Genomic DNA, 12,255 nt, shown 5'->3' with positions numbered 1-12,255 from the left:
ATCGCGCGGACAGTGCGTCGGGTGCGCGCTCCGCGGCATCCACCTGTGCACCTGTTGTCGCACTCGTACCACTATCTCGGTCTCGACGAGGAACAAATGATGACGGGATTGCAGGATGATTGAATTTAGGTGGTCGCACGTCCGTACGTTTGCAATGATCGTCTGCATGAAATATCGACTGCGAGGCACAACTTCCTTCGCGTCAGTAAACCAAAATTACATCCGATTATGCCGAACTGCGGCCTGCATTGTTTCAGAGAACTGCCACTTGTCTTGTACTTGACTAACAACTGGGCTACTTTCTCAAAGCAGGGAGCGGCTACATTATCTTGCTTAGAGTTGCCGTGCGACCGGGAGTATCAATGGGGAAGGTCGATAGAGTGCGATGTGATCTAGAGTCAATCATTGATCCGGCAAGATCATATATGAAATTACGCTGGGAATGCGGAGATCGGTTGTTCCTGTCGGGATGTCGAAGTGTCTTTCCGAACGAGACTTTGTTTCCTTTTTCTACCGCGCAATGGAAGTGCGACGGAAGGTGTCAATAGCTGCTTTCCATCCGCCGTGTTATGTAAAGTAAACTCCGTTCCGCATCGGATGCGGGCCGCGTCGTTCTGAGAAATCTCCGTCAGGGACATCCCAAGACGAGGTGAGAGTCGCACGCATCGTTAGCGTCTGCATGTCCGAGCAAGGTGTGCCGAGGACATAGATCGTACATCGCCTTCTTTTGTGATGATATGACGGTCAATGACGACGGATCACATGTAATCGTGATGGTAAGCAAGACTATCTAGGTTACGCAATCTCGTACGATCGGACGGAATAGCAGTTTTAGGTTCTATTTGTCTACTCTGCAATAACAATCCGAACTTTTGGGGTTTTGGTCATGGATGCGGGAGCTGCTAGACTGGTATTTTCATCTAATTGGCAATGGAGGCTTTTCTGAGATATGCAACTCGGACGCAAATTGTACCCACTGTATCGGTTACAACGATCGTCACATTGACAAGCGCGCGATCTTCCTCGACGTCGGTTTGTAGTCACCCGCTGCATGCGAGGGCTCGATGGTCTCCGCAGTCAGCCATCTGCGCACGTTCCTGTGACAGAGTGTGCTTACCGGATGACGCGACGCGCACAGACGCGACGAACGAGTACGCGTGGTAGGCCACCTAGGGCGACAACTCGCGGATCATCAGTTGCAGCAGTCCAGCAGGGACGTTCAGGGGCAGCTCGGTGGCGAGACGTGCGGCGACAAGAACCCGGTCGCCGGGTCTCGCGGTCAAAGGACTGTTCGTTCGAACATCCCGCGTCGGGCATGCGCACCTGCGGTACGAAACACACGTCTTCGTCGCTTACTGGCCACGTCTTACAGTGGTCTTCACGTGTACTCAAGCGTCAACACTGTTCTCCTGTTGCTGCACGCCTGTCCGCTGGTCTTCGACTACTTGTTCCCTTCGAATGCCTTCGTATTACTTCACTGCTTGACTCGTGTAACACCGTGAAAACTGCGCAGTTATCCCTTTTCTCCATCCATTTCCGCCTCCGTCGTCACCGCCTTATTTGGTGCTCTCGTTAGGAGCATGGCATACAACTTACCAGTCATACCGTACATCGAATACACATGTTGCTTTACTACAAGGTGTTCAATAGGATGTCCGTGCCCATTCGCGAATCCCCAGCGTTCCCTGACAAGCGGCGGTAGCGAGACGCCATCTAACGTTGCCGTGTGGGTGCCGTGATTGTCAAGCCTATCGGCTCCAATCAGTTATGCGGCTAAAGAGATGCATCACTAGGCACAAGAGATACCGTGCTTCTTCAATGTTCCTTTACCGGTCCGTGGTCCTTTATCGTATGTGCTTTCACATCCGCACAGGCGTCACTTCGCTAGTTGCCCTGGAGATTCGCGCGCTTCGAATAGTTCAAGCATCGGTGATAGGTCATAGTAACCATTAATACGATAGAGAATGTGGGGTTGCGTAAAAACTCAATGGAAGAACGGCGCTTATCCCACGCCGTCCTATCCCATGCCCTCTTCTACCACTGCTCTGCCGATGGCGACATGTCTGGTGTTTTACCTTCCATGCATGCGTACTCTATGTTCTCTCCCCTTGAAAGCCAATCTTGCTCAAAAGTAGACATTCACCTGCAGAATCCGCAGATGCAGGGTACGAGCCTGTACGTTGGCGCATAGAGCTGGAACTCGGTGTCGATAGCGAGCTCATTCGCACGCTCCATCATGATTAACAGCACCCGATGCTCGTCCTCAAGTACAGCAAAACGGCTGCTCAAGCTGTCGTCTTCGCCGCCTCTATTTCTCTTCCTAAAGGTGCTCCATCGACACTCGCGTCCACGTCATGTCTCTTTTCGACAGCTACTACGCTTGCGTGTCTCACGCGTCTGTCTGCAGTCCCTCTCGCGACGACGTATCCGCAGAACGACGCATCTCTCTGGCGCAGGCGGCGACGCATTCGCGCGATGTGGAGATATCGCTGTCCGCCGCTATTTCATCCCTGCACGTCGATCGAAATGCCGTTGCCGTCGAGTTGGCAAAAATCTTAGCCCTCTTGTCTCCCGTGGACCGCGTGCCCGCCGAGATACTATCCTGCATACTTGAGATGGTCCACCACTGGCAGACCCATTATAACTACACTGCCCAGGTTTTCAGGGCTCTGTGTTGCTAACTCCAGCAGACTGCTGCTGGGCTGAAGGGGCTGCAAATTGTAGCTACGTCGTATAACTACGTTTTCCAGGTGTCTCTGGGCTGTCCAGCCCCCTGCCGCTCGTCGCCGGCTATTGCCGAGATGCGCCCGTCGTCGTCGCGGGTGCTGCTCGTCGCCGCCGCGAGGCGCCCTCCCGAACGTCAAAACACGTGCCCGCGCCACCCGCGCTCCCGACGCGTTGCGCACCCCTCCCGCCACCTCGACCTCGCCCCGTGCTCCCGCCCTACGCATTAGCACGCTCCCACGCTAATCCCCATGCCCGTCGTCGCCCGACGCGCGCCTCGACGCCGTGGCACGTGACCTCCCCGCTCCCGCTCCCGACGCGTCGCTCGCGCCTCCCGCCCTCCCCGGCGTCGTCGCGCGCATTCCCACGCTCGTCGTCGCCCGACGCGCGCCTCTCGACGCCGCGGCACGTGACCTCGCCGCTCCCGCTCCCGATGCGCGCACCTCCCGCCTCGTCCCGCGCTGCTGCTGCCCGGCGCTCGTGCACATTCCCACACCCCCCTCCTCCTCCTCCTCGCGCAGTCCCAAGCTTCTCCCCGACGTCCGACGCTCCTCGTGCCGCGCGCTCGCACGGGCGTGAGAGCGCGCTGCTCGGCAGATGCCGAGAACGCGCCGGGACCGCTCGCGGGGTCGCGCTCGCGCGCTGGCCGTCGAGTCGCGTGTCCTAGGCAAATGCCCGGGGCACGTAGCGCTCGTCGGGTAGCGCACTGGTCGTACGACGCGCTCCGTGGGGTCCTACTCCCCGCAGCGCGCTCGATTCGCGCTCGCTCGGGCCGGCTCTGCGGTTGCCGCTTTAATCCAGCCCGCGCACCGCGTCCGCGCGCTCCCGACCGCTACCGCCCAAAGCACGCGCAGCCATACCCGCGCGCGCAGCAGCTCGTCGCGAGGGTGAGGCTCGCGCGCCACGTGTCCGTGGTGCGCTGCCTCGGTCACGCCGCGAACGAGCCATGCTCTGCTGGCCGGGAGGCCTGGGTGCCCCGCGCCGACGGTCGTGCAGCACGCACGGCCCGCCGTACTCACAGGAGGCGATCGCCGCATGACGTGGCACCGCCACGTCACACATGCGAAGCGCGCGATCGCGAGCACGGCGGCATCTGCGGGGAATAGCTTGCCGCGTCACGCACTAGGCGCGCGCGGCATGCGCGGGAGGGTGATGGGGGTATGGGATGGGGCTTGGGCTTGAGCGCTTGCTTGGGCGGGCACCTGGTTGCCGGGCGCGCCAGAGCCGGCGACGCGTTCTTGCACACGTGGCGCGCAGGTGGACGAGGACGTCGGTGGCTGTGTGGCAGTGAGAGGAAAGCAAGGCGGACGACGCGCGGCCAGGCAGCCAACGCGTGTCGAGCGGAGGATGGGGCAATGGGGAGGACGGCGGTGGTGGAAAGAGGCAAGAGCTCGGGGACTGCGCCCGGAAATTTTCCGATGCAGTCACGTGACACACCCGGAAGCCCGGCCCACATAGCCGGTCTTCGCGCTGCCCAGTGGCGAGGCCTTGTATGCCCTGGTTCGGGAGGTATAAGACACGCTGATAATATCCTTATAGCCGGATACATCTCAAAACGCTCTATGACGCAGAATGGGGGCCAAATTCAATACCCGTTCACCTTGAAGTCATATGGCAAAATCTATTCGCTTTTCGTGTGCTCCGGTCCACCACAGGTGATATGTATACAATAAGGCTAAGAGAGAGGAAGTCATAACTCAATTCTTCATCACCATCGCAGTCATGAGCGAGCCAGTATCTGAGCCCAGGATAGACTTTATCACGCTAGGATTGGCCGAGACCGGACCGGGTGCCGACTTAACCTTCTCGTCGCCCTGAATGATGTCTCGAGGATCAACGATGTCTCCCGCCGCTAAAATAACGCAACAGGCATGTAGAGCACACTCAGAAACGGGGTTATCTGCCCTGAAAGTATGAGATTTGTCCATAAAGCGACTCAAAATGCGGCAACTCACCTCGAGATTGAGCATATCTTCTGGATTAGTGCCATACATATATCAGAACATAATCCGGGTGAACTGGAGCTCCCCCCGCCACAGCTCAATTTATGGGTAAATTGTATACGCCTGATTGTGTACCTCCATGGTCTTCTGACTACCCGTGTTGCCTCGATGGCCCCAGAATCAACCGATCTGTATAAGTGAGGCTCAAGTCTAACTGGGGCCCAGGTGCAATCTCGCCATATGGGAGATGTCCCCTCACTTCGATAGCAATGGATAAGGCTGTGAGTACGCTTATCTGACACATCTAGGCGCATACCTAGTGCAAGAATCGCCCGATAGTAATATATTGGGTCTAATCATGTTGAGGGCATATTCTTCTCGAGGGTAAATGTGCACACTATGCTGTCATAGGCGCGCATTTCACGTACTTTTCCGTACAATATATAGCTAGATACATATATCACTATGTTACGCCCCTTTCCGAAGTCTTTGACCGCCTCGGAAGGTTCAGATGCGCAGGAGATCTCGCGCGCGCGCTGAAGGGGCGCGTTCGCCGGCATTTGCCGAGCACGTGCGCGGACGGAAATGAATTCCGTCCGCAGCCGATGCGAGCCCTTCGCTCGCTCCCACCACCTTCTCCTGACCCACCACCTCCCTCTGCGGGCGTGGCCTGCTCGCGTCGACCTCGATGCGAGCTGGTGACTGCCTTGCTTTATCACTCGCGCCTCGACCGTCGCAAGCGCCTTCGCGAGCACCCGCGCGCGCGCTCAACAGCGCTGCTCAGCCAGCCAGCCAGCCGCCGTCGCGTCCTCAAGCCAACCTCCCCGCACTGCCCCACCCACACCCACACACCCACCCTCCTACTCGCCGCCCTCGCCCGTGGCTGCAGCGATGACGTGGTCGCCATGGCGACCACGCGCCGCGCTGCGCGTGATCACCTGCCCGTACCGTCCTGCCAGACGCCCTCGACGACGTCGATGCGCTGCGAGGATTTACGGGCTGCCGTGCGCATGGGCGACGCTCGTGGCGTTGCCGCCGTCACGCGCACACTACGAACACGTGGCACGATACGGACGTCCTCGCCACGTGTCGCGGGCAGGAGCGACGAGGGCGCGCGAGCGCGCCCGTCGACGGCGTTGCCTGCGCAGCGCGGCCGCGCTGGGAGGGGCCGAGCGGGAATGGCGGACGGGCAGCGGCTCGGGCCGGGCCGGATGGGATGGGCGCGACCCCGTGCGGCGAGGAGGTTGCCGCGGGGCGCGTGCTACGGCCTGCGCGCTACCCGACGAACACCGCGCTACCCGGGCATTTGCCCGGGACGCGCGGCTCGACGGTCAGCGCGCGAACGCGGTCGCTCGACTGGCTACGGCGCGTTCTCGGCATCTGCCGAGACGCGCGCTTTCGAGCCCGAGCGTGCGCGCGACACGAGGCGCGTCGGGCAGTGTACGACGACGCCGGGGAGTGGGCGCGCGATGACGCCGGGTAACGGCGTGGGAATGAGCACGAGCGACGTGCAGCGGGAGGCGCGCGCGGTCGGGAGCGGGAACGGCGGGGTCACGTGCCGCGGCGTCGGGAGATGCGCGTCGGGCGACGACGAGCGCGGGGAAGAGCGTGAGAACGCATTTGTGCGTCGGGCGGGAGCGCGGGGCGAGGCGGAGGTGGCGGGAGGGGTGCGCGACGCGTCGGGAGCGCGGGTGGCGCGGGCACGTGTTTTGACGTTCGGGAGGGCGCCTCGCGGCGGCGACGAGCAGCACCCGCGACGACGACGGGCGCATCTCGGCAATAGCCGGCGACGAGCGGCAGGGGGCTGGACAGCCCAGAGACACCTGGAAAACGTAGTTATACGACGTAGCTACAATTTGCAGCCCCTTCAGCCCAGCAGCAGTCTGCTGGAGTTAGCAACACAGAGCCCTGAAAACCTGGGCAATGTAGTTATAATGATAGGTACTGACCTCGATGGTCGTATACACCTGCAGGTCTGGGCTCGAGAGCGGCGTTGCGGTGGCGAACCTCCGGAGTGTGTCCGCGTTCTGGGTAGACGTCGTTGACGGGACTCCACGTCTGTGGACAGCGGTCTTCACGGCTTCCTGGGTACGGTGCCAATCTCATGTAGACCTCGATGTGCGCCTCTCGCGGTCAGACCCAATAGCGGTTGAGCACTCTGGGTTAGGCGCAGACGACATCGCGGAGTCTGCTTTTCGCCATCTGCTCGGGTCTGGTGAGAGGTGGCGCACTGTTGTCCTCCGTGCGTCTTGGACATACTTTACCACCATCACCTACTCGCATCATCTCCCGCAGCTTACGAGCGCGATACTATACCTAGAAGGCGACGCAGCGAGGGGAGCGCTACGTTGGCTCGGGCGAGCCGACGTCCTCAACACTTTGACCTTGATATGCGATACGTCACGGATGTCTGGATCATTCACGTTAGACGTGCCCGCCTGGCCTCGCTTGTCGTCCTTAACGCTGTGCGGTCTACGCGACGGGACCATTCGCTTTCTCGCCTCTCTCATCAAGCAATGCTCGTCAGTCGAGCATCTTCGCGTAGACGCGCTAGTTGACCCCGTCGACGAGGACGTCACGGTCGAGAACGTGAGCGTCATTAGCATGCCGGCACTGCGTACCTTGAGGCTCGACAACCACACGAGCTTTGTGTTAGCAGTTGTCTATGCGCCACGTCTTCAACAACTGACTCTCAACGACATGGATGACTATCGGTTCGCCATCGTCGACTTACAGGCCATGTTGAATCGCCCGGGAGCTCCGCCCAGGCTGGAGGAGCTCAGGATCGCTCGCGTCGACTCTGGTCTGCCATCTACCTCAGATGCACTACTGCAATGCTTGAGCAGACTCCAGTGGCTCAAAGTACTCGACATCGACGACTTTAGCATGTACACGCAGTCCTTCGGTTGTCCGTTCCTGTTCGATTCATTGACTTTCCGCTGGGGTTCCCCTGTCATTATGCCCGCGCTGTCGGTCTTTTACTACAGGCCGTCCCCGAGCGGTATGTCGGTGGACATGGCAGATGCGTTTCGCAGATTCGTAGCCTCCAGACGGTGGCCACGCGCGGCCGGGAGTGTGGTCGCTCACGCCGTCACGGTATCTGTGAGCGAGATATAAGGGTGAGTACTCTCTACCTGTCTTCATCCATCACTGTGTTGATAAGTGCAGCGGTGGCACTCTTCGTGAATTAGCGGTGTTAGCCCGTGATAGGTTGCGCCCGATGTCCCTCCGTACGCATACCGTCCCGTTCACCTCGCAGCGCTTCTCAAATCTATACATGCGACCATATACTCCTCTTACTTGTACAGTTTTTCTTCATCTGACTGAGTTGCTTTCATTCTTGGGCTGCAGACTGGCAGCATGTTTTCTTGACAGACATACATAAATGACGCGTACATGTGTGGGCACATGTGTGTACATATTTGCATGTATATGTCTGTACTTCGCTACGTCTTGGCTTTCGATTTCGCCGTGGACAGTCTCGTCTGAACAGATTCCGGGTTATATTCGTGTTGAACGCGGCATAGAGTTCGGTAGATGCAACATGAAGTTGCGGATGAAACGACCGGGTGAAGGAGAGATTGTGGCACCAATGTGGGAGCCGCACGGAATCGACGACGCTCCGGTTCAGGAAGCTGTCCGTTACGCTGGTTGCGTTGCAGTCCCACGTCTTTGAGGAAGGGGCGAAAGAGCGAGGCCCAGGTGAGTTTGCATGTGATTATCGTTGGCGGCAAAGCAACGTCAACAGAATCGGACATGATCGCGGGTATAGTCTCTAATTGTCTACTGTGGAACTGGTGTCTGACATTTGGGGGGTTTTGTCTTGGACGCGGAAGAGACTGGATTGGTATACGTGGCGGTTTGCAATGGGAGCTTTTCCACGATCTGCAATTGACGCCCAGTCCAATTCCCATCCATTGCTTCGGATCCGGCGATCGGTAATGTAGATCTCGGGGTCAACGACAACTTCTATACGACAGATCCTTCTCTGTACTTTCATGTCCACTCGACGCACGTCGAGAAAGCCCACGCCCTCCGCTAAAAAACGCGCGTCGTACGCACCTCTTCCTCGTCTTTGACGGATACCTTCCTCAACTTGTCACAGTGACGAGTCTGAGCGCTTGCTAGACACTCCGATCGCACCTTCTTCTACAGCCCACCCCAGTCACACCCCTCCTGTTCTCGAACTTCACAGTATCCCCGAGTCCGTTTGCCCTCTTCTTGCATCGCAGTCTTTGACTGATATATACATCAGAGAGATTGGTTCGACTATGGCAGCATCCAATCCCATTCAAGAGGTCACTGAGGGGACGTACGTGCAACGAACGTTCACCTTCGAAAGACTTGCTGACGCTCTCGATCGCAGCGCGATCCTTCATATGCAGGGCAGCCTGGACGACAATTCTAAACTGGTCGACGGCTCGCCAGTTGACCACCCTGCATCCGCCGACGGTACAGGGCAGGGTACGAACGTGGAGCGATCGGGCGAGGACATCGATGCGTCGACCGCAATTGATGATACCGATGCGAGTTCGCACGTCCAGCATACGGGGAATTCGATGTACGCGTCTCTCACCGTCGTCCGACCTTCCCTCTTACATGCCGTGCAGCGCCGCCACCGTCTTCGATGATGCCGCGGCGCGCTCTTTTATGAACAGCGTGCATGTCGATAAAGAATCCGAGCGGTGCGTTATGCTCCTCACGCTTAGTTGCGGATGCTTATGTTTGCGCACAGGTATAAAGCGTTTAGGGGCGATACCGTCTACGGATGGGCGCACGTTTCCGATTGGGCCTACGCCCACGGCTGCTACGACAACTGGTATAAAATTACGTACGTCCATAGTCACCGTCGTGCTCTGAACCTTGTACTCATTCACGATACGTGGGCAGAGAGGACTACTCTATAACGCACGTCGGCAAATTTGAACCTGAAGCCTACAGAGAGTATCCGAAGATCGATACTACCCTAGAGTCCATGGCTCCCGCCGTTGACGATATGAAGTGCGTCTACTCGTTCTCCTTCCTCTGGCCAACGCTAAGGGCAACCAGGCGTGTCTGCGTCGCCCTCGGGTTCGCTGAAGGCTACGACATCGTGAACCCTTCCCGAGTCGACCCTCATCAGTTTATATTCGGACGCCATCCGGACAATTATCAGGACACCAAGGACACCCTCATGAGCCAGCGCGACACCACCAGGCCCGTCTTTTGCGTCACGACTGGCATTCTACGCAGGGAGTTCCTGTCTCTCGATGGAGAGCTGCCGTATACGAACGCGAAGAAGGCGCGTCGTGGAGTGGCCATAGCTCCGTTCGAATCCGAGATCAACCGCGCGTTTGCTTTCTTCAACCTCGCCGCCAAGATGCCCTCTGATGAATCGTTCGGTTTCCCCTGTGCGGAGCATGGCACCATCCTCATCACGACGAAACCGTCCAGCACTGGTTCGAATCGTCTTCTCGATCTTTCACCGTCAACACTTACAACTTTCTGCAGCTGCAAGGTCAAGCTCAGGTCCAAACGTCATCCGCAAGCAGTCAGGGACGACTAACAAGAGGTTTGGTGTCCCTGAGTTCACCGACGCCAGTACGTGTATGGTCAGGACGCGTTCTACCGTTCACTGACTGTCTCCTGCAGTCCCGGTTCTCGACGGACGCGACTCGTCTCCTTGGTCCACGTCCCTTACCTTCGCCAACATCAAGGCCATGAAGACGTATGACTGCGATCTCGTGGAGAACCAGCTGGTCACTGCCGTGTACACAGTCTCGTCGTGGGTCGCCGGTCAGAAGGAGCCCAACCTCTCTTTCAACCTCAACGCAGTCATTGTGTTATCCGACCCGATCTACGTCCTTCGTGCTCGCGCAGTGTCCGCCCTGCCCGTCGCACCGAAGATGGAGATGCCGGCGACGCCCACGAAGCCAGCTAGAAGCGGGAAGGTATCGTTGAAGGGTAGCGGGCAGGATGATATCAGCAAGCGTGCCGCGTCAGACGACGCTGAGGGAGAGAGCCCGTCCAAGAAGACTAAGTATGTTGCTTAGGTTCATTACTTGTTACGACCCGTGACCGTCGAAGCTCCTCAACGAGCGCGTAAATGTACCATAAATAAATAAAAGAGTTCAACCTCACGCCGTACGCGCGAGTGACTCACTGCGAATGCGGAACCGACCATAGACTCGGTACCGAGGAGTCACCCTCCATCGCGATCGATGGGAGACAAATTGCACCTTCCTTACAACCACCATGATCTTCATCCACTACGTGCTATTCTACGTGTTCCTCCTTTCACGGTTATCCCTTCAACACTCAAGCGACGTGAACTTCGCCCAGTCCTGGTCATATGGCAGCGTTGTAGCGGACGACTCCATCGTTCGTGTTCATTGTACTCCACGTTCACACGGTCACACAGCTCTAACTTACCTACCCCCGCCCGGTTGCGCGGGGGTTCATTCTTGGCCCCCGCCCGGTTGCGCGGGGGATCCTCGCTGGCCCCCGCCCGGTTGCGCGGGGGCTCATTCCTGGCCCCCGTCCGGTTGCACGGGGGTTCGTCCTTGGCTCCCGTCCGGTTGCACGGGAGTTCGTTCGTGCCATAAGTATCATTACATGGGAGCCCTTGCAGAGCGAAACGCTACCATCGAGATAAGTACCGTCGAAGGTGTGGCTTTGAACGCATTGGGATCCAATTGCAGTTCTCATTCGTTATCCTCTTATCTGCCCCCGCGTTCATGGGATTCTCGATTCGCCGTCATGCATGTTCTAATCGTTCATCTTAACAATACTTCGCTGTCTCAAATCTGTGCCCATGTACCGTCCGCATCCGTCTCTTTCACAACACGAGGACATCATTCGTGTGCAGTGCCGACATATTCGGATGCTCCAATACGCTGGCGACAAGGGTCACCCTTCAACTTGCAGCTTACTCTGATAACTGGTTGGCTTCGAGTAGACGTCGCTTTCCTCCTGACGTGTATCACATCGTCCTTGGCTACACTGCGTGACGGACTTCTTCATCTGCGGAAGGAGCAAAGATACATCTTGATGTACTTACGCTTGCAAGTGACGAGAACTTTTATGCGACGACTTGACTGGTGTGCCATGCGACAGCGGCTGTCACGATTGAACAACTCGTGGATATTTGTTCTCGAAATTCAGCCTCTATTCTGGCATATATCGCGTTGGCCCACGAGATGTGCTCTCTACATAGTACTTTGTGCCTTAAAACAACTGATCAGATGCCTTACCCATCGACACCTATGCTTCATCGTACGACCGGGACGAAGGGCAAAATGGCATCGACCGAGCAGAATCAGAGGAACCAGAGGATACAATGCATTGCTATACGATGCTGCCTGTGAACGCCAAGTCGCCAATACTTCACATGTACGTGACGATGGCCGCCAATATGGTGGAGGTCCATCTCATAAGACGCTCACCATCGAACACATCGGCGAATGGTTGCACAAAATACCACCTAACTTCGACCCAGATCGTTGGGTCTACTCTTACGTGGACCATGTTCCGGAGTCCAAGTCTGATGAAATACTGACAGACTCACTCGTAAGCGCTAAGATTCCTGTGTTTCGATTGTGTGGAAAAC

The 12,255-nt window shown here is 57.6% G+C and overlaps 3 protein-coding genes across 3 annotated transcripts; all 3 read left to right on the top strand.

Annotated features, from left to right (window-relative positions):
- Positions 1-3,395: 3,395 nt before the first annotated feature.
- On the top strand, positions 3,396-3,830 carry SCHCODRAFT_02520084 (uncharacterized protein; the record flags this gene model as incomplete). Its single annotated transcript, XM_050343441.1, has 1 exon — positions 3,396-3,830. One exon carries the CDS (start codon positions 3,396-3,398, stop codon positions 3,828-3,830), a length of 435 nt encoding a protein of 144 aa, XP_050197206.1.
- A 1,456-nt stretch (positions 3,831-5,286) lies between these two features.
- On the top strand, positions 5,287-5,867 carry SCHCODRAFT_02643632 (uncharacterized protein). The gene has a single exon (XM_050346345.1). It carries the CDS (start codon positions 5,356-5,358, stop codon positions 5,560-5,562), a length of 207 nt encoding a protein of 68 aa, XP_050197205.1. The 5' UTR covers positions 5,287-5,355; the 3' UTR covers positions 5,563-5,867.
- A 624-nt stretch (positions 5,868-6,491) lies between these two features.
- Positions 6,492-10,699, top strand: SCHCODRAFT_02718173 (uncharacterized protein; the record flags this gene model as incomplete). Its single annotated transcript, XM_050347071.1, has 12 exons — positions 6,492-7,668; positions 7,690-7,769; positions 8,243-8,369; positions 8,570-8,657; positions 8,923-8,979; positions 9,034-9,228; positions 9,278-9,352; positions 9,403-9,498; positions 9,558-9,668; positions 9,717-10,105; positions 10,158-10,247; positions 10,299-10,699. The coding sequence occupies exons 1-12, from the start codon at positions 6,621-6,623 to the stop codon at positions 10,697-10,699; spliced, it is 2,757 nt and encodes a 918-aa protein (XP_050197204.1). The 5' UTR covers positions 6,492-6,620.
- Positions 10,700-12,255: the final 1,556 nt, after the last annotated feature.

This window comes from Schizophyllum commune (genome assembly GCF_000143185.2).
Source record: "Schizophyllum commune H4-8 unplaced genomic scaffold SCHCOscaffold_15, whole genome shotgun sequence".
Lineage (NCBI taxonomy): Eukaryota > Fungi > Basidiomycota > Agaricomycetes > Agaricales > Schizophyllaceae > Schizophyllum > Schizophyllum commune.
Note: the sequence above shows the minus strand (reverse complement) of the source record. Positions and strands in the feature narration are given on the sequence as shown.